Source organism: Sprattus sprattus, assembly GCF_963457725.1.
Source record: "Sprattus sprattus genome assembly, chromosome: 8".
NCBI classification, from domain to species: domain Eukaryota; kingdom Metazoa; phylum Chordata; class Actinopteri; order Clupeiformes; family Clupeidae; genus Sprattus; species Sprattus sprattus.
The window spans coordinates 17,721,459-17,746,998 of record NC_137927.1 but is presented as its reverse complement, the minus strand read 5'-3'; the positions used below and the strand labels follow the sequence as shown (position 1 = coordinate 17,746,998).

The 25,540-nt window shown below is 41.9% G+C and overlaps 2 protein-coding genes across 10 annotated transcripts in view; both read left to right on the top strand.

The window, feature by feature from the left end:
• Positions 1–583: 583 nt before the first annotated feature.
• On the top strand, positions 584–14,311 carry nr1h3 (nuclear receptor subfamily 1, group H, member 3). 3 transcript variants are annotated; one of them, XM_080844108.1, is made up of 12 exons: positions 584–746; positions 3,639–3,767; positions 4,731–4,811; positions 6,464–6,646; positions 7,255–7,521; positions 8,154–8,359; positions 8,558–8,737; positions 9,117–9,216; positions 9,880–9,993; positions 10,114–10,208; positions 10,908–11,057; positions 11,251–14,311. In XM_080844108.1, exons 3-11 carry the CDS (start codon positions 4,769–4,771, stop codon positions 11,052–11,054), a joined length of 1,335 nt encoding a protein of 444 aa, XP_080700234.1. In that variant the 5' UTR covers positions 584–746; positions 3,639–3,767; positions 4,731–4,768; the 3' UTR covers positions 11,055–11,057; positions 11,251–14,311. The 3 variants fall into 3 exon arrangements, with proteins under 3 accessions (XP_080700234.1, XP_080700233.1, XP_080700235.1); XM_080844107.1 differs by having other exon boundaries at positions 10,908–14,311; XM_080844109.1 differs by lacking the exon at positions 3,639–3,767 and having other exon boundaries at positions 10,908–14,311.
• A 1,681-nt stretch (positions 14,312–15,992) lies between these two features.
• madd (MAP-kinase activating death domain) overlaps positions 15,993–25,540 on the top strand; it is a 49,224-nt gene continuing 39,676 nt past the window's right edge. For 6 of the 7 annotated variants that reach the window (XM_080843871.1, XM_080843873.1, XM_080843870.1 and 3 more), the window contains exons 1-4: positions 15,993–16,183; positions 22,471–22,685; positions 22,994–23,271; positions 24,962–25,268. In XM_080843871.1, coding sequence (XP_080699997.1) covers positions 22,627–22,685; positions 22,994–23,271; positions 24,962–25,268 — 644 coding nt within the window. In that variant the 5' untranslated portion in view covers positions 15,993–16,183; positions 22,471–22,626. Of the gene's footprint in view, positions 16,184–20,770; positions 20,849–22,470; positions 22,686–22,993; positions 23,272–24,961; positions 25,269–25,540 lie in introns of those variants that run through there. The other variant, XM_080843869.1, reaches the window with a different exon arrangement.

Genomic DNA, 25,540 nt, shown 5'->3' with positions numbered 1-25,540 from the left:
TGATATTACCGTAGCACAACAAACTCTACATCACCTTTTACAAATTCATTTCTGTAACCATGGTCATGTGGAATTCATGTCCATGTTGTGTTTTTAATTAAGTTCAGTTTATTTTCATGGGATTAAATGGGTGTTTATCCAAGTAAAATATCAAGCTGACTGTATCAGGTCTGAATTTTGTAATATATGTTGACTACAAATGATTACATTTTAATATTATATTTATTTATTGTATCCTAAACTGTTGTGTTATACTGTATATTTTCAGTGTTAGTAGGCTACATTGAAAGCCACTAAACCCGGAGTCATATTCCTTGTATGTGAAAATGTATTTGGCCAAAAAACATGATGCTGATTCTGATTTTGATTTTGATACATGACATCAGCATGCGTTCTCTTACAAATGTTAGAAATCTTCAAAGAAAAATAATCTGAGAGAAACCATAGACATATATACATATGTATGTCTATGGGAGAGACACTCCTGACGTCATGCTAAAGTGATCTGTTCCGGGTGGGCGAAACTACGTTCAGAGTACGCAAGATGAATGCGGTCTTGTAGTTTATTTGGGATGACAACATTATCCATCGGCCCTTGGTGACACCCGATTTCCAATAACAGTGTCTTAAAAACATGTCATGCGTAACTATTAAGTTCATTGTGGAGTTGCATTTTCCCCAGTAAAAGTGTCCTGGTTATACCCCATCGTTTTTGCATCTAAGGAAAAGATCTGCTCCAAATCTGGGTAAGTAAACGTTATAGTAGGCGACAAGGTGTTTGTGTTGCTAGCTAAGCTATCGGTAAAATATCACGTCGTGTTAACAGAGCTAGAACATTTCTATTAATGGTTTGGACTTTCACATTTCACAAATCGTGAACCCTGTTAAAATGCCCTCATGTAAGTAGGTCGTCATCAACAGAATTCCAGTGTCGCGATTGCCCTTCCAAGGTACTGTTCTTTATGGCTGTCGATTGTCGACCCGCATAGTTATGATAGCTTCTTTACTCTAGTTGGCTTGCTATCAGTTCCAAGCTAGCCATTAACAATAAACAAGACAATTTAGCTGGTTAGCGCCAGCACAGTGAGCCCGTAAAATAGATCTAACGTTAGCTAAGTAACTAAATAAGCAAAGGCTTATGACGTTAGCCAGCATCGTGATTAGAACTGACTAACTGGCTCGCTTGCCATCTATAATAACTTTGCAAAGAGCTTGGGATTTTAGCTAACGTTAGCTAGCTAACGTCACTAAATTGGCTCACGCTAGGTAAAGGTGTCTAGCTAACATTTAGAGTGGCAGGTACCAGCTGATGTATCGCATGCTGTGATGCAAACGTTTTCTTACTAGCGTCCACATTATTCATAATTCTGTGACAAATATTGACTTCAAGCAGTTTAAAGTGATTGTGTAATTAATTCCTGGTTGCCAGCAAGGTATGCTAAGCTCATGGACTCTGGCCAAATGTTACAACATACTATCAAAGTTACCCATGTAAACAGCGGAAGTAACGTTTTCTAGTTAAGAAACTTGGGACGACAAATATTGCCAACAAGCTAGTTGCTAGATTGATTTTTAGAGTTCTTCAAATCATTGCAGTTGGTTTATTGAACTAGGCGAGTAATTTAAGTTAGTGTTCCGAAAAATGAAGTGTGTTGTCTCTTTTGAACCTGTCTCTTTCTCTGAAGAGGCCTGGTGGTTTTGTGGCTAACGTTTGCGTTAGCTTAGGATATATAATGTAATATGACGTAAGCCTTCCTGTTCCTCCTTGCTATGCTTATAATTGTTTTAACTTTAAATTATTATGGCCTTAGATCAGGGGTGTAGATGATCATTTGCGAAGGTTGCTTGTCTCCCTCTGCTTGGTAAGCTTGCCAGCAAGTTGTGCTGAAAGGGTGGACATCCCTTCTTTCTAGGGGGAAATCCAAACGAGGTACCGAAACTGCTTTCGTTACCAGTCAAAAGGCCTCTCATGGTTTAGTGCCACGGGTAACCTACATCAGACCTTTATTTAGAGAAAAACTTCCTTCCTTAAATTTCTCATGACTTCAGACGTTTGAAGAGGTTCATATTTGGCAGTTGTCACTAAGCCTACCCTCCAATCCAGATGTTTAACTTATGTCAGGTGGTTCTCCGAGCCATTTTATTTTTAATTCTAAGCTTGTGAATGCATTGATAGATTTGATTGAGATACATTTAATGTATTGCAAAAGTCTTTTCTGTAAACTAACTGTCTCAAACAGTCTAACTTTTTCTGAACATCTCTAAATAGAACAACAGTTTGTGTCTCTTATTAGTAGCTAGTACAGCTAGTTTTGTGGTTTTGAAATTAAATGCTGGGTCTTTGTGGCTTGCTTTGAATGTTGGATGTGGACTGTCTTTTCAAGGTCAAAGGTCACTAGACTGATAAGTTGTACAGAACATTAAGGGAGAAACTGAACTCGCAAGGGTAACTTTAGGTCAAAGGTATTACAAGGATTCACAAGAGTGACTCATGCTTTCAAGGAAATGATCCAGCGGGCTATAGAAAGATGAGTGAGCTGTAAAGCAGTGCAGTTGAATTTTAGGTCGAGTTTTCTGCTTCTCTAGGCTACAAGGTTGGGGGGTCACAACATTTTGATTTTCATTTATTTAGTTTGCCTTGATGAAGCAGCCTTATAGTTTCATGGTTTCGAATGGTGACATAAGTGGACTTTAGCCGATGGTCTGGCTGGCCGCAGAGTGTTAGTAATAGTCTGTAGCTGATGCAACACATTGGATACAGCTGTGTAACAGCCACTATAAACACCAGCACCTCATATACGCAGAGAACACTTGTTAATTAAAAACACCAGCATATGGGCTTTGGAACTGCAAATTGACCAGTGATGTCCAAGAGCCTTCTGTAAGCTAATACGCTGCTTCTACTGCTTTTGTCATGGGAATAAAGAGACTTAAGCTGATTCTTGTAACTGATGCTAGACAACCTAAAAGATAAGCCTGTCACCATTAACAAGTGTAAATCTTCACTACATAGAAAAGCACATTATTGGTGGTATAGTGTGGCTGTGCCACAGTTGCTACATTTGTCCCAGTTCAGTTGTCCCAGAAGCCTTTGCCTTTTTGAGCCCCTATATGTGAACAAGAACCCTCATTCAAGTACAGATGTTGAGCCAACAGACGGATTGCGTACAGGAAACAGGCTTGCAAAGAAGTGACCAGTAGGCACAAACTGTATCGTTCACGTGGTCAATCAGAAGAAGTGAGATTCATTTTCACAGGATGAGGTGTAGTGTTTCTATGCTAAGCTCCAGTGCTGTGTGAGCTGAAGCTGTTGTGTATGTGTTTTGAAGCCAGAGTTTTTGAGGCAGGAGACACTCAAACAGGAAAAGACTTGAGCTCCTGGCCCTGCGGGGATTTCAGAGCCATGTGAATGACCGATAGTAACCCCAGCCTGCTTCTCTCTCTCTCTCTCTCTCTCTCTCTCTCTCTCTCTCTCTCTCTCTCTCTCTCTCTCTCCACCAAACACATACAAACTCTCCCTCCCTCATTCTTTTTCTTCTGCCCTCTTGCACCTTCCCTTTTGTTTTATTCGGCCTCCCACATGATTGCACTGAAGGGTTTCTACTCTCTGAGACAAATTGGAGTATTTCATTTTTCAGGGTCTCTTACTGTAAGACTCTGCCTTGGAGTGGAACCCCCTCTGACTGCATCTGAGAGCCAAAGTCGTGTGTGTTTTCCTGAGAGCTGAGGGCAAGATGGACAACCAATAACAAGACATTGTTTCAGGGGTAGGCCATGTCTACAACTAACTTTTTCATTACAAGCTTGGAGTTCACTAACAACAATCTTTAAACAACACTAACCCCCCTGGTTGATTCTGTCATAAACCAGTGTGTCAAAATGAGTGCTGAGTGTATGTAACATGTAAACAGATGTTTTATGGAATGCCACTTGACAATTATACAGACCTGGTTTGTTTTGTTCTTTCTTTCTATTTGTATTATAGACGGCAGTGCTTATGTTTGCTATTTTGTGAATTGGGGCCATTGCTCCAATAAAAGGCTCAGATTCAGTCACTCTCTCAGGGTTGAGTGCACATATAACCCAGCTGTCAACAGGGCAAGCACGTGTCTTTTGCTATCCCTATTCGAACTTGAATCCTTTGGCTATTCAGGGCAACCCAAATTCAAGTTAAATGAAATGCTGTCTATTAGTTGATGAAATCATTTCACAGAGTAGATGGTGGAATCAAATGAGATGTCTGATAGAAGCTGACTCTTTGATTGTGTCCCTTAAGTACCAATTATGATGCCCACTATCACAGCAAGTTTTTTTAAATTGGGGAAAAAAGGGTGTCAAGATTATTCTAAATGACCACAGTGTCACTACTAGAACACTGCGTATGTGCTAGTTACCTTTTTAATTTCAGTATTGATCTTAATTTGATCTAAGTTTGTGAATGCATTGATAGATTTGATTGAGATACATTTAATGTATTGCAAAAGTCTTTTATGTAAACTAACTGTCTCAAACAGTCTAACTTTTTCTGAACATCTCTAAATAGAACAACATTTTTATTTGGTTTTTGGCTTGTAATTTATGGGTTTTTGATGTGTGGTGTTGGAACTCAGAGTACAACACGTGGTCAAGGGTGCAGTGAAGGAGGTCCACTTCCACAGTTACTCAGCAGCAGAGACTGGTGGATTGTCAAATAACTTAATAGTCTCTCCTCTACCACTGTCTTGTTGCAGGCGTGCAGTCTTCGTTATGACAAGCTGCTGTGCAGAAGATGTCCACCCTTACTACGACTGATGTCACAGATGTTGGTCACGGTAAGAGATCCTGTAATGTTGTCTTTATGGGCCGCTCTCAAACCTAAGCCCTTAAACCATATTCTAGTGTTTAAATTGAAAATTCCATTATTTCTGTGTCCGGAGCCATTTCAAATGCTTTTGTATCACTTGCATATTAGCTTGACAGCTGGATGTACAGTTGTTGATTATTAGCTTCACCTAATTTCATTATTACACTTGTGTTTGCCTATTATTGTGTGCCAAGGTTATGTACTAAACTATACTGTGCTAAACTACAAGGGTTTATTGAAATAAATTACTACCTACCTACCTACCTACCGTCAGTCTAGTGAGGAGCTGTACAGTAATATTTCTTTACTGCAGTAGAGGTATATTAGAGTGTCTGATTTCTACTCTTTAAAGCTTATGGTCCAACCTGTGGTGATTTTTGTGCCTTCTCTTAATCTATAAATGTAATATAAAATAGTCAAAGCTTTTTTGAGTTGTTGCACCAGAATATGTCTTTAATTAGGGCTGCAACTAACGATTATTTTGGTAATCGATTCATCTGTTGACCTTTTTTTTGATTAATCGACTAATCTAACGATTATTTCCATAAATTAAAAAAATGATTAAAAATGTTGGAATTTGAATTTCAAATGTATTTGAGTAACAAGTTAATACAAATGTAATCATCATAATAAATATATTAAATAGTAATACAAATTAAGAGTGCAAATATGCTTTTAAAAGTATGTGTGTAAGTTTTAAAAGTAAAGAGAAAGTGTAAATAAAGTTTTAAAAGGAACTCAAAATAGCACAAGCCTCTGCAAGTGCAAAATAACTGAGCTGCAGGTGACATTCAAATTCAACATATGAAAAAAAAAATCCACAATCTTTTGTTTGAAGATTGCTAAGTGGAGGAGGTTAACTATTCAGAACAAACGAAAATACAGGCTACTCTGATAATTCACTGATTTACCACATTGCACTTACATAACTGAAATAGCGTTAGCAAGCATCCTCCATGAGACGTTCTGTTTTCAAACATGTAAGAGTAAACCTTACAATAAGTTATAGATATATGTCTATGATTATTGCTGCTAGACGCTTACTGTTCTTATGCTCCCACAGCCCATTCTCTTTGAAATACTGAAGTAGTTCTTCTTAAACTGCTAATAATTGACCATCATTGAGAAAAATGACAACTTTTCTGTTAGCCATATCTGATATGCAGCAGCTCCTAAACCAAGCTTTGTTTATTGTTTCCATGGTAACTTGAGCCATCTCAGAATAATTCGGTTTCCGCAGCTATTTCGCACTTCCTATATGCAATTCCAAATGAAAAGTACCGGTAGCTCTGTTAGCGTCTGCGTTTTTTTTTTATATTATATGACGCGTCGACGATACAAATCCGCGTCGACCATTTTTCACAATCGACGTTGTCGATTTCGTCGACTAATCGTTGCAGCTCTATCTTTAATGATGATAATATAAACCACGCACAGAAAGGGGATTAAGATGGATATGGATCTTTGGCAAAACTGCTATGTAGATTGTAGGAAGACCTTTTGGTCCAAGTAACGAGACCCTGAGATTCAAACAAAGACATTATTTTTCAGGGTGGATAAGTGCTTAGAGATTTATGTGCTGGAATCTGGGACTAACTGCAGGTCTGGATGTTTCTGTAGGGGACGGTAAGGTGTTTGATGGAGATGACAAACTGCAGCTTGACTGTCTGGGGGAAGAGAGCCTCTCCACGGAAATGAAGCACGAGGGCCAATTGCACGCAGGGGAGCTGGCCGGACCGCTGCTGATGGACCTCAGCGACATCAAAGGGGACCCGGCAGGGGACACACCACCGCCTACCACAGGTATGCAGGGTTCATCTGAGGGCCAAAGGGTGTTTGACTACGCTTGTTTGACTACGCTTGTTGGTACTCAAGCGTGCTGGGGTTGAAAGGTCTTGGTGCCGAGAGATCTGCTATTGCACATCAAAGACTGCACCCTTTTGTGGGTGGCAGTTTCTAATGTAAGTGGTAGGATTACTGAAAGATAAACAAAATATATTCATAATGTTGTGGTCATTTTTTGTTCTTACCACATGAAGCCTTTTGTCAGCAGCACATTATAAATACTAAATTCAGTCTAAATTCTGCTACATTGAAATAGTATTAATAGTCTCAATTGATTGCTCAGCTCGTTTCACAAACTGCTTTGACTTTAACCCTTCACTGTCAGTTCCCCTTTAGCTGTAGGAAGGATAAATGCGGTCCACTCATCTGTTTTGTTCCCCACCCATAAACCAAACCATCCGATTTCCCACCGTAGTGTACGCAATCCTTTCAGTTCAAGGAGTGCAGACATCAGCAAAAACCAGAAGGTTCACAAATTTCACAAGGTTCACATTTTTTTTCCCTTTAGCGGAAGACAGCAAATTGACAGTACTTCCCTTTTTTAAACACTGTCTGTCTCTCTCCAGAGGGGCCCCCGATGAAGAGGAAGAAGGGCCCGGCGCCAAAGATGCTGGGGAACGAAGTGTGCAGCGTGTGCGGCGACAAGGCCTCTGGGTTCCACTACAACGTGCTGAGCTGCGAGGGCTGCAAGGGCTTCTTCCGCCGCAGCGTGATCAAAGGCGCGCAGTACGCCTGCAAGAACAGCGACCGCTGCGAAATGGACATGTACATGCGCCGCAAGTGCCAGCAGTGCCGCCTGCGCAAGTGCCGCGAGGCTGGCATGCTTGAGCAGTGTGAGTGTACTCTGTAGACATGGTGGTGTGTATGGGAGTGTGCACATGGAGCTAGCTACTCCAGTGGCTCCTTACCCACACAAATTCTCTTACATGCTTATGCAGCTTTAATAAGTTGGCGTTAAGAAGAAGGATGTTAGTAGGGTGTTAAATTCAAGAGTTCTGCTGATGGGGTGGTGAATAGGAACACAAATGGGTATTTTGTTGAATATTGGAGGAGAATCCTGCTAAATAAGCTCTGACTGGTCTGATGGTGAATTGTGTGTGTTACACCACACTGTAGTGAGAAAGTGAATAATCAGTGGCTTTTGTAGCTGACCAATTGGAGACTCTTGTATTCAAAGAAACACCACAGCTCCACCACAGAGGCCAATACCTCATGGATTATCAGTGAACAGTGGATTGTAAGGTGTAGTTAGAGAGGTAGTAAGCAATTAAGAGACATGTGTATGTATTTATGGTATAAAGTCACAATATTTGGGCTGGGTGGCTATTTATATTAGGCTAGGATGGTAAGATTACTTGTGTGTGTATACCATAGGTGTACTCTAATCTATTACAGTTGTGGGTATAGCGCTGTCTTAAGCAGTATTAAGCCCTAACCGAAGTCTCTACGTCCTGTCGTTGTGCAGGCGTCCTCTCTGAGGAACAGATCCGGCTGAAGAAAATGAAGAAACAGCATGAGGATGACACGGCGCGAACCTCCACAGTGGTCACCCCGAACCCCACGCCTGAGGTGCCCCCTCTGGCCCCCGAGCAGCAGGAGATGATCGAGAAGCTGGTCGCCATGCAGAAGCAGTGCAACAAGCGTTCATTCCTTGAGCGGCCCAAAGTCACTGTAAGTGCCACATATATCAAAAGGCACCACCCTTCCCACTTCACCCAAGTGCAGCCTTGTTCTTTAAGGACCGAGTCATTTTAAATACCTGGAATAGTGTATGGCTTAATAGTTCACATCCTTTCCTATTGTATCCGGTGAATGTTTGAATTTGCACGTTATAACTCCCTGTGTCTTATCTCTACGCCCCTTCCACAGCCTTGGCCTCAGAGTCAGGATCCTCTTAATCGGGAAGTGCGGCAACAGCGCTTTGCCCACTTCACGGAGCTGGCCATCATGTCTGTGCAGGAGATAGTGGACTTTGCCAAGCAGCTGCCAGGATTTCTGGAGCTTACCCGAGAGGACCAGATTGCCTTGCTCAAGACTTCAACAATTGAGGTGGGGAATCTACTTTCCAAGCTGTTAGTGCCTTGAGCTGACTCAGGTGACCACTTTGTGTCTACATCTTTTTCACTGAAGTACACATGAAATACTGGTATAGCAACGCGGTCTGTGTAGTTTAATTGGTCTCCGTGCTGTACGTTTATAACCTGACTATAAGCATCTATCTCATCTGAGTTTTTAGTTTACTAATCTGAGTTTTACTTTTACAAATTCACACGCTGATCAGTGTGTGTTATGGGCAGTGGTTTATTTAATTCAGTTTGCATTCAGTGTTATCCCAGGTCACACTGATAACGGTGAATGTGGTCTGGCTGTGGCAGGCTCATATGTTTTGGCCAATCATCACCAATGAGGTCTGTTGTCCGGTTTGTAGATAATGCTGCTCGAGACATCTCGGAGATACGACCCTGCCCTTGAGAGCATCACCTTCCTGAAGGACTTCAGCTACAACAAGGATGACTTTGCCAAAGCAGGTAAGGAAATATAAGAGAACACAAGGTTAAAAGGGAACAGATTTTGCATTCAAATTGAAACGCGGAAATAAATCGATGGGTTGATTTACCTGACACATTTTTTTAATGCCTGAATAATTTTGTTCATCACAAAGCTTATTGTTTTACTGGTAATGAAAAACTGACTCAAGGAAAAAGCATATTGTATCATAATTGAATGTGTGACATTGCTAGAACTTTGGTCTGTCAGTTGAACTACATGTACAGGATCTTAAGATTTTTTGAGATATTTATCTGCAATGACGAGTTAACACAGGAAAAAAGACATTCTGTTTCCTGTGGCAGTCATATTTCTTGTACTTACCATGCTGGTCATGTTTTCTGGGTGTCGATACAAACACCTTTTCTCATCAACCCTGAATGCACACTTGTTTAAGACAACTCAGTCCAACCATTTCAGTCAGAGTCAATATTGCGGAAAAAGATTTGAGTTGACCTTCTGCAACTACACATTTGATGGGTTGATGATTAACACCGACCTGTCCACTTCCCTTTCCTAATAACCATTGATCTACCTGTAATGAAATCTGTCTCTGTCTACATAAAGGGTGTTGCAGCAATACTGTTTCAGCAGATATTGCTTAACTCAACAAGGTATTGAAGGAAAAGCCATTTTTTCTGCAGGTCTACAGTTTGAATTCATCAACCCTATTTTCGAGTTTTCCAAGGGAATGAATGATCTGCACCTGGATGAAGCAGAATATGCTCTTCTCATTGCTATCAACATCTTCTCTGCAGGTTACCAAGCATATACCTTTCTTTGCAATACCTCATTTGCCCATTTAACATAATCTGTATGTATATTACACATTACTACTGAAGCCATTGCATTGACACCTACTTTTTTATATTCCTTAGACCGGCCCAATGTGCAGGACCACGATTTAGTGGAGAGGCTACAGCAGCCATATGTAGACTTGCTTCATTCATACATCAGGATTAGGAGACCAGTGGTAAGTGCCTGGGTTGCCACCTTCTGGTAGTTTCTCTGCATTCCACAAGAAGGACTGTAGAGCCGCAGCAGTCCCAGCAGGCTAGCGGTCATGTTGAAGAACGTGCACCACCATTGTCAGTCACTGTGTCAGACAAGGTTTTCCACAAACACCACACCACAAATTAAATTATGCTTTAGTTATGTGCTAAAAATATATGCTAATTTGTAAACGTATTGTAACCTATTGCAGAGCACATCCTTCTAGAAAAGCAAAGTCATTCAAGTTACATTGATTATGCTCAAGCAGCATTGTGTGTCATCTCTGTAAGGTCGTAACCATCAGTTACCATTAACAAAAACATCCTGATAAGTGTGTCAGCCATTCAAAGGATAACCAATTGGACTTTTTATTACAATTTTAGAATTTGACCACACTTTTTGAAGATATTCAGTAAAATTGCTTAAACTCATTGCCTTTATTATTATTATTAATAATAATAATGGATTTTATTTGCATAAAGAGCTTTATTACTACTACTACTATTACCGTACATCCGTAGTAATATTGTGTGAGTATTACTACAAAAGGCTAACTTTTATTTGCTTAGCATGACAGCATGGTAGTTGCTCATCAGTGCTTTTATCCCAAATCGAGTGGTATTGTACCCGCCATGGCTTTCAGCTCTGCCTCTCCCCACCCCACCCCACCCCTCGGCAGGACCACCTGATGTTCCCGCGTATGTTGATGAAGCTGGTGAGTCTGCGCACGCTCAGCAGCGTCCACTCGGAGCAGGTGTTTGCACTGCGCCTCCAGGACAAGAAGCTCCCGCCGCTGCTCTCCGAGATCTGGGACGTCCACGAATGACAGGTCTTCACTAACACTGTCTAATAGTGGGGCCTCATAAGGGTTAACGCTGGACCTGGAGAGTTGCCACTCATGCTAAAGGCATCCCCTGACACACTGACTACTCTCTAGTCACTATAGGTTGAAGGAGCTGGTTTACTACCATCTTTTTTTTTTTTCTTCTTCTTCTTCTTTTTCCTTGCCCCTTTGTTTTCAGGACAGAGACATATCCCACATGGCTCTGCAGTAGGCAGAGCTGGAGCTTTCCTTTACATGATGGGGATATGAGATCGTAAATGTCACAAGGAGACCCACCCACTCGTCTCCGGAATGTGAATGGCCGAGTCCACTGAGGGAACCCTGGGATTGTGGTGGTGCCAGATGTTTTTTTGAGCTTGACATGACTCCCAGAGGTTATCGGCTATTGATGAAATGTACACAGTTGTTTTTGTGTTCTTATTACTCCCTATTTTAATTCTCAAAAAGCTTCAAGCGGGTCTTGTCAGTTGTTGCCCTCTTCCAAACCACAGCACGGGTATGGTGTTTCCACTTGACATCCATATGGTTCTGGCTCCATGTTCTAATGGGGTTCTTAACCGGCCGGTTGTTGGGTTCCCCTACACATTCAAATGTAGGTGAGATTTCAAACAGAGCCAGTCATGGCCCTGTTTTTATTACTTTGGAACACTCAGTGCTATGCTGTTGAAAAAGAGAAAAAAAAAACACTTACATTCTATATTAGTTTGAGGACTAGGACGATTAGCTGTTCTAAGAACTTGTTTTTTGCATGGTTCTTCATGCATATACAATACAATCCATTAGTCTTGACCTGAAACATAAACACAAAACAATCAATATTGCACAACTACTTATGCATTGGTTTGGGTTACTGAATGAGTGTACACACAAGCTGCTCATCTCCCAGGAGCTACTGTAACCCGTGAAATGGTGATTGGATCTCACTGACTCGCAACAGTTCAATAGCGCAAAAAGCATTGAGTAGAGATGTATTCGTTTACATAACCAACCACCTCTTTGTCTCCATCCAGTATAACCGTTCATCTTGATTAGGAGTTCCTAAGTTAGGCATTTCTCCAGCGAGGCAATAACTTTGCAAATTGATTTGCTTGAGTATCAAGGATTCATTTTCACGTCTTCTACATTGTTATAACTGTATGTTTGGGTGTTTGTGTTCCTCTGGTGTCTGTTGATCTATCTTCACAATTCATTTGACAGTCATATCTTAATATTAACATCATAACACAACAAATTCGGGTGAAGATAATGGCGATAAATTGTAGTTTTGCAGTTTACCCTTGGATATCGGATGCCTTACTAACAACTAAAATAGCAGATGTTTTACTTTGTGCAATGCTATTGATCCAGATAATATTTTGCCATAGTTGGTAGTAATACAAATTGAGTTAAATAATGAGTATATTTATTACTGTATAAAGGAGCAAAGTGGTGTGGAGTCACACCTGTGAGCCATAGTAAATGTGAGTTTGTACATAGCTGACATAGCTCTCAAAAAATGAGAATGTTGTACTAATCGCAGGAGTATGATTCAGTTCTCACAGAAATTGTGAGTCAGCTGATTCTCGACATCCTAGCATCATTTTAGTGCTCCTTGTTTTAATCGAACCATGGGCATAACTTTGGGAATTGCACATTTTTTTTTACAGTGTGTAGGAATGAATGGCATTTATTCATGAATTGCTTATCTGTCATTTTTGGATTTTGTGCTTGCAACATGTCTCTGCTTCTTGCATCTTCTCCTTGGTTGGTGTGGTATAAAAAGTAACAATACTTAACTTCTGATGTTGCCAGTTCCTTGCTCTAAATAACTGGAGGAAAATATCTGTATTGGTTGATAACATCTCTGAACAGTGTTTTAGATGACTGATAAGCTCATTGGTCAGATAATAATAATAATTTAAAAACTCCAGTTCAAGCTACTCTTCCTGATATGCATCTGCCTTTAGCATGTTTGGTTGAACATATGTTCTGAATGTGGGTGGGTGTTGTTGGTTTAAGAACCAGCAAATTAAAAATGACAAATACTGACAAACTGATTTTACCTACTCTACAGGAACATTTCAATAGATGAACAAACTGACCAACCTGCAGTTGGTCCGATTAGAACAGATGTCAATAGCAGCATTGGGATGAGGGATTGAGCAATCGGGAACATTCAGTGGGAGGTGTTCTTGTCCTTAGTCAGGATCACAACCATGCAAAACTCTGATCTGACCTCATATAACCCTGATGAAGTCAAGGGACTTTAGGGTAATTTCTATCATAAACTTCCTTGTAGGTAAACTAGCAACAGTAAGTTCCTAGTGGACGGTAAGGTGACTGTTAAGGTGGTTGGGAGTGGTTTGCAATTATACATGGTTATCAAATCAGATTCGAAGAGACTCCCTTATGATTTAGTTTCTGGCCTTTTACACATGGACACTTATCCAAAGCAGGACTGTCAATGCCTCTAGTTCTAAGTATCAGCCTTTTCTCTTAACACATGAGTTTCTGCAGGTACAGATCTCTCTTCATTAACACCTAAATAATTAAAATATTATTCAAGCATCTCTGCTTTCATCATTTTAGCCAAGGTTTAAATGTGAGGCAGTCAACAGCATTTTTGTGCTTAAAGATCAGGTAGCACTTAAGAGTTATTGGGAAACTGATTAAGCCCCACAAAACCCAGAAATGTAACATTGAACGTTGTTTGATCCAAATTTAACTTGAATTTTTCTCTCAAGTTCTGTATTGTACTAATCCACTTATACTTCAATCATTTTGTCATTCATGACTTAAGTGGTTCAAATCCAGGTTAAAGGGCGGTCCTTATTTGCACAGCCAAAAAGATGTAGTGAGGAGTAATCCAATAATTGTTATCAAATTAATGTTTCCATTATCTAATTGTGATTCGTCATTCTAAATTGATATGTTGTGTTGCTTAACATGGAAATGAATTTTCATTTGCTAATAGTTAATAAAATGTTTATTGTATTAATTGATCTTTTATTTATACACCCTGCTGTTTAGAGCCTCTATTCTAATGCATTTAACTTTCATGGTCTAGCATCAAGTGATGTTGACATAGAGAAGCAAAATTGTGTTAACGCCTTAAGTCCTTGGATACACTGCTTTATATATATAAATTAAAAGCTTGAAAATATATATTGTTCTGCCAGATTATATGTTTGTTTAAATGCTGAAAGACATAGGAGACTAAGTACATCTACTTTTCTTTTTACAGAAATATACTGGATTGAAATGTGAAACTACTGAAGGTGTTTGTCTTTATTCCACATTGTCACATTACACACATCCTATTTTCAACTTAAATGCACACAAATCCTCTCATTTGAATAATAAGATTTGTAAAATACATTTACTTAACTTTAGACATCTGTTTGACATGGACATGTAGCTGATTTGAAAATTACACTTTTAGTGTACTTAGACCACTGCAATTTTTGGTTAAGATTATTGACATGGTGCCTGTGTTTTTGTCATCTTTATTTATTGAAAGTGGTGCTATTAGTGTACAGGATACTAACTGAGCATTACTGCACCAAACACAGTTTTAATTTGATATGAGAAAATTAATTGAACACTGTCCAATTGTGGGGTTGAGTGGCCTAACTTAATGTTTGACGATTAAACTTTTTTTTTTTTTTTTACATAGGCTACCAAAGTCCACGGTAAAAAAAAAAAAAATTGAGTTTGGCTAAACGGTCAACCCGGGCAGTCATTTTGGTGGTCATTTCGTTTTTCTCTGATTTGGCTATTCTAGTGGACAGCTATGGTGTTCGAGCCCTCTCCTCCAACCAATATTTGACATTATGCAAATAACGTGAAAATTGCAATGTAAACGATAAACGCTGTGGAAGGCTGGACTTGTAGTGGTTTAGTGTAATACATTGTAATTTGTAATGCATTCACTGTAAATCGACTCAAATGTCTGCGTTTATGTCTGATTGACTGGGTGCACGTGTAAAGTATTTTACGAATCGTTGACAGAAGACTCATCTCTAAATTAAAAGTGAAATGAACATACAATTTCTATTCTACAACCCTCACGCGCACACACACACACACACACAAAAGTTAAATTCAGTAGACCACCACTTTTAAGCACCAGGGTTGAAAAACTGACATCTTGTAAGGCAGCTCCGATATTTAATGTTATCTGAAAGATGCAGGACCACAATAAGAACAGGGAGCGGCATTCCCCCACCTTGCCAATATAGCCTAGGTTCCACTTCATGGCTAAACCATTATGTGCACGACACCTGACTGGGATGAACTTTTACAAAGCACCAGTACGACCACAATTATGTCAGACCTCTAATAACCTCTAAGTTCACGGTCGCCTAGGTGCAGTCCTCAACGTCATTAGTCTACTGTTTGTTGGCAGGCAAAGGGATGCTTGCGTCTGGGGCTAGACGCCAGATTTATGAAATGCAGGGGGTGGTTTGGTCAGATAATAAACTACCTAACAACCTTATTTAAATAGACTGCCAAATAGAGTGCTTACCTTGAAGTGACAGATGATCGCATCTTACAAATTCAATAGGACATTTTACTAATGGAGGGCGCTGTTCGCAATATGAAAATATAGAAATATAAACAGAGTATAACCTTTCTCTGAAACAACATTAGCACATGTGAAACCCATGTTATAAAATTGTGCAAGCGCTATACTGTCCATTAAATAGCCAAATCGGTCAACTACAGTCGTTCACGTGTGAGCATATCCTTTTAAACGTGAAGGCGTGCCTTTCAGTGGATGGGACACAACCCTGCTCAATGAATCGTACATTCTGCCCCCTTCAGCTGTAATGCGGAACTCTTCGTTGGCTCACAGAAGGTTTGGGATGGAAACGAATGTTGTTGTCAGGAAAGGTTTTCTGAGCCGTCACATGCGACATCAGTGATACAGAGGAGGGCTACCAGCTGATGTTATTACGTTTCACCCTACATGTAGACTATTCTATTGTAAAATGAGAATATCACTGATAATATCACAAGAGAACATCTAATTTCTGCCTACCGCCTCCCTCTCTACCTGCGGGGTCAACGGAGTAGCTTGGATAGTGTTTTCTTGACAAAGGATAGAGCCAAACAGCTTGCATCTCGAGGTAAGTAAACAGCTTTTTTTTAAACTACATTAGCTATTTGCCTTTGTTAACCGACTGACTAGCTATCTAGATATAAGTAACAGTTAACATTAGCTGACTGGATAGCTAGCTAACATGACTGGATACCTTGCAGTGAAATGGCTCGTTTGGATAACTACAATGACGGAATTAGTAAGTCACCTGAAGGATATAATTTTACCACCATCGTAAGTAACTAAACAGTAAAGTATAGATGGCTATGTTAAATGTGTTGTCTGATATACAAATAACTTAACACTCCTAGCTAACGTCACAGACGGTGCAAATGCTGACAGAAGCGAGCTAGCATAATGGCTGCTCATGTTTGCGCTGGCTACTGAGTTAGCTTGTTCGGATAATCTTTAGCTTGTAAGCTAATATATGTTGCTCGCTGTAGCCTACGCAAGAAGGACCAGTGCAACCACATCACCTCCTACCACCACCACCATCATCATCATTACCATTACATGTGCGCAGCCATGTCTCATACATCGTTGACAGTCAGTGGATCCCCTAAATAAATCCTGCTGGGCTAGCTGTGTGAGTGCTCTGATACATATACAACCAATATAATAAGTCATATTCGTGTAGACATCAGTTCACTACATAGATAACTGTACACCTATGACACTAATGCCCTTGCTCAGTCGCTGCCTGAGGCACCGAGCCCCCAGTTTCACAGCCAAGTGTCCCATCATAGAAAAGAGAGTATGACCTGAGGCTGTCATTTGCTTACGGTAGTCTCGTTTTCGACGTTTTATCAATAGACCCAGATTATCTGGAAACATAACAGGCACGACATTTGAGACGAGGTTGCAGGCATTATTTATATGATCAGGGCATGGTGGCAAATTAATATCCCTGCCAATTGTAACCTCGCTCGTTCCTTTAAACGTTCTGTGCATTGACTGGATTTATCTATTTGAAAAGCATCATGTTATAGCAGCTGCACATGAAATCTTGCTGTTTGAATTGGTCAATTTGGAATAGATCCTTGGATTGGAATAGATGTGGGGTTTGGCCTGCTGAAAATTCGTCATGAATCAAAAGGTTATACATTACAAAACATGGTCAGTTTTGTTTAAAAAGAGTTACGCCAAAGAACGATGGTGGCTGGTGTTGAATGAGATGTGTCAGGTTGTTTTGATGTGCTGAAGATCCCTAAATGACCACAGTTTCAGCCAAAGCTTGGTGCTGTGTCATTGTTAGGTCAAAAGCTGATGATTCTGTTTGAGTTGTCACTTTAGCCCTGCTCCCCCATCCCTTTGCTTACGCCTCCCCCTTAGTTTTAATCATGCTTTGCTCGCTGCCACTTCCTTTGATGACATTGCCTCTTTGAAACCCTGTTTGTATTCTCATCAGGACTGTTTTGAATATTCAGAAGTGACATCCATATTTGATGTGGTGTGAATAATTCACAGGAAGTCCTTGGTAGGTAATTTAGCCCGTCTCCTCATTTACTGACCGCCCTTCTTCAGTGGTGTGTGTGCCAGGCTCCCCTGAAGCCACGAGAAAAGAAACAGTGGACCAACAAGTCTTCCAATCAGGGCTCCAGCATCTCCCCTGCTGAGTGAAATTGAGAGAGTGAGTTGCCTGGCCAGTTTTTCATTTTAGTGTTCGAGGAAACTAAATGAAAGATGGAATTGCTTGAACGTTAAAGAGCAGTATTGCATCAACGTCAGGTTGGAATGCAATCAGGTGACACTTCCTCAGTGCCCGCGCAGGCTGTTTTGACGTGGAAATTGCAGGGGAAGCAGAGGTGTCTGGCACAGTGGTGATCTTGGCAAGAGGAGGTAGCTGGCTCAGCAGGTGTATGTGTCTCAACGGTATCTGGACCTAAAGTTGTCTGGATGGAAATGCTATTCTTGAACACTGTCATTTTTAAATGGCTGCCTGATTGTTGACTGCCTGTGTGTGTGTCTGTGCGCAGTATGCACCTGTGTGTACCTGTGTGTGCTCAACTTAAATCTGTAGGTAATACGCCGTAGCCCCTGGAGCTACCAACCTGCCAGGAGTAATCTCCTTTAACACGGATAATATCGGCAGCCCCTGTGGGCCAGTTAGATTATTACCACTTGAGGAGACGTGGCGCCACTCTTCATATCCACGCATGCTGTGAACCAGAGAGCTCTGTGAAGCTCTGGGTCCAACCTCTGTGTCTACCTGTTCCAGACAGGCACAGCAGCAGCCAGCTTTTGAATAGGTGCCAAGAGGCATTTGAAAAGGGCGTTGAAGAGAGAGCTCAAAACATGTGCCTTTGGTTGGTGGGCCAGCGTTTGTGGAAAAGGCTTTGCTTTTACACAATCTCATCGTTTAAAGGAAAATAACCCAGGCTGCCTGCCATCAGGGAATAAGAAGGGCAGTTCATCTTATCATGCATGCAGTAGGCTCGTAAATTGTGTGTGTGGATGCACCCTTGCAGCCAAGCTCATGTTTGTCTTTCAGGGTGGAGCAATTAGGAACCTGACCTCTCTGTTTACTGAGCTCATAGCTCAGTCATATAGGGAAGCCTAGGTAATGAATGGAGCAGCGTGGGTCTTTCCCCGGATAAGAGTGATCAGGGATTTACATTCTGTGCTTTTTTCCAGCTGAATATTTTTGGCGGGCTTAATGAGCTGCTTAAATCAGTGTAATCGAATTAATTGGGCTCTGTCGTTAGTCCCTTTGCTAGCAGAAGAAGCAGACCTGAGCCATCCAAGATAATAAGGAGAGTAGCCATGGAGCATAAATTGAGTTCTCTGTAGGCACACGGAGGATAGGAAGGAAGACGCTTGTCTTGAAATCTATGTCTTTAGGGGACATGAATTCTATTTTTATAGAATTAGGCCTATTGGTCTAATAAAAGGCAGAAAACTGTACCCTGGCTTTCTTTTTTACCCACTAGTCATTCAAATTGGTTGTGCAATACTAGTGTGAGATAAGCTGTGGAAAAGGCCACGCTTCACTCTTTGTGTCACAAATCTGTCCCGGTGACATTTTTTTCTCAAGCCTGAATGCTTGTGAATGGTGCAGGCTAAGGACTCATGATGAAATCTGCTGATTAGAGGGAAGTCCGTATATCAGTTCAGCACTTGGGGAGATTGAGAGCATCCAGTCTCCTGGGCTCCTGCTTGTGAATGGCCAAGGGAGGTTTGTCTTATATTCAGCCTGTGATTGGTTTGATCTGGTCTAGTCTAAGATTAGGTTAGGGTTTCAGTGTTTTTTGTCTTAAGTGGTAGATTTGGTCCGGGGTATTGTATGTCTATAAATAGTCTTCACTGTGCCGTAGAAAGCAGGTTGGGTTGCCACGGTGACCCTGCTGAATCTCATTACCCCAGGGGATGATAGTAGTGTCATGGGCGGAACTGGTGATTGCAAGGGGAGTTGATCATGTGGCGCCTTATTTACCCCCCCCCCACACACACGTACACACGCACACACTCTCTTTTGTATGTGTCTGTGGAAATACTCATTCCCGCATCTGCTCAGCACTTTCTTATTAACCAGCCGGTTGGGTCAAAGGCGGCAATATCCTCACAGTGAGGAGCATGTCATCATTGTAAACAAGAGGATTGTTTGTCTCAGGGCTGTAACCTTGCCTCTCTTATTTAGAGAATGAGAGCACAGCTCTCTGGAAGCCCATAATACGCATCTCTGCCTTATGAATGGGCTGAGCATTGTGTGTTTAGTGGCAGCTAATTAAAAAAGCTAATGTAATGGACGATTGATGATTTGACGATTGACTATTCAGGTTGGGGACCTGCATCAGGGAATCTAATAAAGGCTAGCTATTTACTGGATATCAGTTTGTTGGTCGAAATATTGAAATCTGGGTTTTTTCTGACTTGCTGATTTTCGTTACTTTACATTATCTCTGCAGTTCAACAGAGGACTCTGTGATTAACATTACAAAATACCCCAGTTGTACAACAAGGCCAAGACCAAGGCCAAAACAGATTCCAAAGGACATTACTGTACGTAGCCCAATTGCTTTCTATGTCTGTGCAAAAATACCTCACCTCAGATGCAACACTTCGGTGTCCTTTCAATCTCCTTCTTGATGCTGTTCAGGAAGAATGAAAAAAAAATGAATAAAATGATTGTGCTGAGGTCTAACTGTCCCAGGATAAATCGTTGACACCTTTCTGATGTGGAGGCGTGTTCTGGGGACTTATTAGTCATGAGCCTTGGTCCCAAAGTAATAACTCTTCACTCCTCTCGTCTGCTTTGATATGCCTGGGGCACTGAGTATAAATGTGTGATGTGTGTGTGTGTGTGTGTGTGTGTGTTTGTTTGTGAGTGATGGGGGGGGGGGGGGGGTGTACCTGTAAAAATGCCTCCCCAAGCAGAAGGGGCTGCTCATTTAATCGCTGAGTCAAGCTCTCATCTCTTGCAGTCGCGGTCAGCAAGCAAGATTGATGCGCTCCCCTAGATGGCCGCTTGCCGGCGACCTGCTGACTGTCTTGATTTAGCCCCCCTTACCTCCGCCCTGATCGTTTACCCCACACACTTCCTCCTCCCAGACTTCAGAGGTGTCACCGAACATTCCACGGTGGGCACCTCCTTGTCAGTGAGGTGCTTTTGGTGAGAAGAGCAGGAAGGAAGAAGAAAGAGGGAGGTGAATGAAGGGGCTCACTTCTAAAAGTGTCTTTCTGTGAGTCATTGCAAGTGAGTCAATACTTTTTACTTCGTCCATTTTTCTAAGTAAAAAAATCTTGTGTTGTGGCAAAGCAGAGGCGGATAAGTGAATTACAGTCGTTACGTAATAAGACGTGTGCTGCTGGTGTGAGAGCTGGGCTTTTTTGACATGGGTTTATTGACGGTCTGATTCTGAGCATTTGCTCACCAGAGCAGGTTGTTTCTGAGCCTGGCGTTAATCCTGGCACCTGGTCTGGGCCTCAAATCCCGGGGCTTGTGGGACCTGTCGTTGATCAGGGAGGCTAATGCGTTCTCATCCCCAGTGACGGGGTCCTCCTGCCAGACGTGCTTTACCGAGCCTTGCCGAGCAAGGCAGGGCAGAAGTGCGCCGCAGGGCAGATTATCAGCAGAGGAACAGCAGGCCTGTTGGCCACACAGGCCACTCAACAGCAGGCTCTGGGCACTGGGGCAGCAGCAGGTGTTTGTGTGTGTGTGTGTGTGTGTGTGTGTGTGTGTATGTGTGTGCGCAAAGGGGCTGGCCTGATTCTTGACAAAACTGACTAATTATTGAAAACTAGGGGAAATAACCAGGTTGCCTTAAATTAGGATGCTATCCAACTGTTTGTGCATGTGTGAGCCATTTTGTATTTTGGAAGAGGTTGGATAGACAGCTTTTACAATAGGAGGTCAAATCAGGAAACGTAGATCAAGGCATAGCATTGAACTATATATATATATATATAAGGCTGCATTAACTAGAAATGTCTGGGTATGGGTTAGGCTAGTGCTAACCATCAGTCATTATAGAGAGCTTTAGCATCTCCCTTATTGAAGGGCTATCAGTACTAAATCAGCTTTATTAATGATAACAACTCCCAGACTCTTTGCTGGTGAAATAAAAATGCTTCAGAATCTCAACTTTAAAATATCAGTTCATATTACTTCTATGGACATGGGAATGGCAAAGGTTTGGCAAATCTGGAGCTCTGAGGATGGCAGGATAGGCTGGGGCTACCAGGTATGATGATCTCTGGAGCTCTGTGGATGGCAGGGGAAGCTGAGGCTAACAGGTCTGATTATCTCCGGAGCTCTGAGGATGGCAGGGGAAGCGGAGCCTACCAGGTCTGATGATCTCTGGAGCTAAAAAATGAGTGCTCCATTAGCAAAAGCTGAAACAATCCTAGGGATTCAGAATACACTGCATGGTGAACCACATGTGGTGGGGACACAGCCGCTTTCTGCTCCATCTCTTTAGTGTGAGGACACACCAGCGTGTGTGTTTATGCCCATTGTTGAGCCTTGTGTCAAGGCCAGTTAAGAGCAAGAGGAAGCACGGTCAAGGCCCGTTGGCATTTAGAAGACAGAGAGAGAGAGAGAGAGAGAGAGAGAGAGAGAGAAATAACCTTTTCCTCTGAGCCTACCATACAGCGTGAATCATCAGTGATTGGTTCAGCCTCATTGTCAATTCCTAATCAGCACATCCAATGGGACTCTTGTTCGCTACTTAAAAATATAATAGCAAAATCCCACAGCTATAAACCAAAGTTGAAAAGGGGTCACAAGCAGACATGAGCTTCCATACAAACCTAGTTAGAGATGTGGGACTGTGTCATTGACAATGTCACTGTGTTCTGTCTATTCTCTTCTTCCAGGAGGACCCATTCTTTTTTCCACTGCACTGCTCAGAGCACCATGATTAGGGGCGACCCACCTCCCCCTTGCAACTCATAGCTTAGCTCAAGATCCTGATTGGACACCATCTCTGTTGCCCCCAGTTGCCATGACCTAGAAAGGGTTCCTGCTCAGAAATGGAGAAAAAGAAGATGTGCCCCCGCCTGCTGGACTACCTTGTGGTAGTCGGAGTCAGGTAACCTCTCATGTGTTTATTTTGTTCTCCAGCTGATCACCACCAAATCAGGGAGTCATGTGACCTTAGTTTCAAAATGTGGTTATTCAGCTGAAGAATGGCATGGGATGGCTGTGCATGTGTGTGTGTGCCTGTGCTTGATTACACAGACAGGCAGGATAGTTTTTTTGTTGTACGTGTTTGTTTATTTTGTTTTTAGACTATATGAACCTGATATGTAATGCGAAGGAGTTTTCAGCCCCCTGTCTGTCTGTCTGTCTGTCTGTCTGTCTGTCTGTCTCTCTCTCTCTCTCTCTCTCCACCCTCAGGCAGCCCAGCAGTGACAGCGTGTCTCAGACCCCACAGCTGCTGCGCCGCTACCCGCTGGAGGACCAGCCTGACTTCCCGCTGCCGCCCGACGTGGTGTTCTTCTGCCAGCCTGAGGGCTGCCTGAGCATTCGCCAGCGCCGCGTCAGCCTCCGCGACGACGCCTCCTTCGTCTTCACGCTCACCGACAAGGACTCGGGTGTCACGCGCTACGGCATCTGTGTCAACTTCTACCGCTCTTTCCAGCGGGGACACCACAAGCCTCGGCCAGAGGGAAGAGGTGAGTTTGCAAGTGTGGGATTGTTGGAGGTGGGTGCTGGGACAGGCTCTATGCACGTACACATTACACGTACATTACACATACATTACACGTAAATTACACGTAAATTACACGTAAATTACACGTACATTACACATACGTTACACATACGTTACACATACAAGATACATCACAATGAATGTATTGCTGTTGAAAGCTGATCAAGAACATCTGTATATGTACTACTTTTCGCCTATTGTTTTATCTTGTGTTATCATACGTTCAGGCAGCTTGGAATTGGAAAGTTCCCATTTTCGGAACGTCCCAATTCCAAGTTGAAAGAGTTCACATAATGATGACAAACAACGGCAATGGTATTGACCTTAAGTAGACTAGCTAGCCAGAAGATTAACATTACGTTAGTTACACAAAAGTAAACTGCATCATTTAACAGTATCGTTTAGCATCACAATCACCTGTGCAAATGAGTACAACCTAAACTAGAAAATGCATTTCCTGAAGGAAATACCAGTGCATGAAATGCAAAAGTTAGGAAAGGAAGAAGAAAAGAAAGAAGAGTGAAAGAAGGAAAGAAGAAAGGAAAGAAGAGTGGAAGAAGGAAAGAAGAAAGGATAGAAGAGTGAAGAAAGGAGAGAAGAGAGGATGAAGGAAAGAAGAGTGAAAGAAGGAAAGAAGAAAAGAAAGAAGAGTGAAGAAAGGAAAGAAGAGTGGAAGAAGAAAAGAAAGAAGAGTGAAGAAAGGAAAGAAGAGTGAAAGAAGGAAATAATAGTTGAAGAAGGAAAGAAGAAAAGGAAAGAAGAGTGAAAGAAGGAAAGAAGAAAGGAGAGTGAAGAAAGGAAAGAAAAGTGAAAGAAGGAAAGAAGAGTGGAAGAAGGAAAGATGAGTGGAAGAAGGAAAGAAGAGTGAAAGAGAAAAAGAGAGTGAAAATATTGAAAAAAGGAGATAAAAATGGAGTGAAGAAGAGAGATTGAGTGTGAGAGAAAGTAGACTGAGAGAGAAAGATGGAGAGATGGAGAGAAAAAAAATTGAGAATGGATGGTGTCTTAATGTTCCTAGTTACAGTTAAATTGAGAGGGACAGAGAGAGAAGAGGTTCCTTTGATTTGGCGCAGCTGTCAGTAAAGCACAGGTGCAAGCCAGTTTAAAGACCCTATTATGATGTCATAATGGCCCAATGTAAGTCAATGGGAGAAATTTATATTCGTTTTTCTTTAATATCTTAAAAAGTATAAAGTTTAGAAAAGTGAAAAATACATAGCATAAGTGTCGTTTACAAGACCTACGCGACAGAGTTTGAATGAAGTTTCTACGTTAAGCGGTTCGGGCTGAATTAATCGCAGAAAAAGGTAACAAGAAGAAGAAGAAGAAGAAGAAGAAGAAGAAGAAGCCTAGGAATAACAATACAGGGCATTTCATGCACTGTAATAAACAATGAAGTAAACTTATTTGTGCGAAGAGTAAATTAATTTTTTTACCACAGAAGTTGCCATGTTGAGCGACATCAAACCTAATTCTCTGAGCTTTCAAAAACTCCCGCTACTTCCTAGTGGGATGTTCCAAATTTGACAGGTGTTGAGGTGTATTCACCCACTCAGTGGTTGGAATTTTCCCACTGTTGTTGTTCATGAATTTAATTGATTCCTGTCATAGTTGTTTCCATAAGGGGTTCAAATGTCATGCTTCATTTTCAGGAGACAAGAATGCCCCGCCACACGAAATGGGGGTGGAGGCCACGGAGAAATCCGAACTCTCCTCCGCCGAAGAGGCGGACTTGGTGCCCCCCGCAGGAGAGGCGGTCCACGCTAAGTCCCCCCGGCCCAAGCGTGGCGTTCGAGCGGCCCCTCGCAACCGAAACAGCACCCTGACTTCGCTGTGCATCCTCAGCCACTACCCCTTCTTCTCCACCTTCCGGGAATGTCTCTACATCCTCAAGCGGATGGTGGACTGCTGCAGTCAGAGGCTCAACCAGCGTGCCGGCCTTCCCAAGGGCACCCAGAGGTCAGTCTCTCAGCAGAGCGGTTGTTTTCTGTTGGCACCATACATTGTGTGCTGTTGAGTACGTTGTTAATTATTATCAACATTCTACAGTATCCCAAGATAGAATATTCCGTCACCAAAGTGGGTTCCTATTGTGTTCTGATAGCGACTGATTCTTTTGCTCATTCAGTGTTTGATGTCAATGCAGAAACTGAAGAATGAATGTAACTGCTCGAATAGGCTGCTCTGTGCAACCCTCAGACATAATTTTCCCATCTCTTTGGCAGTAGTCA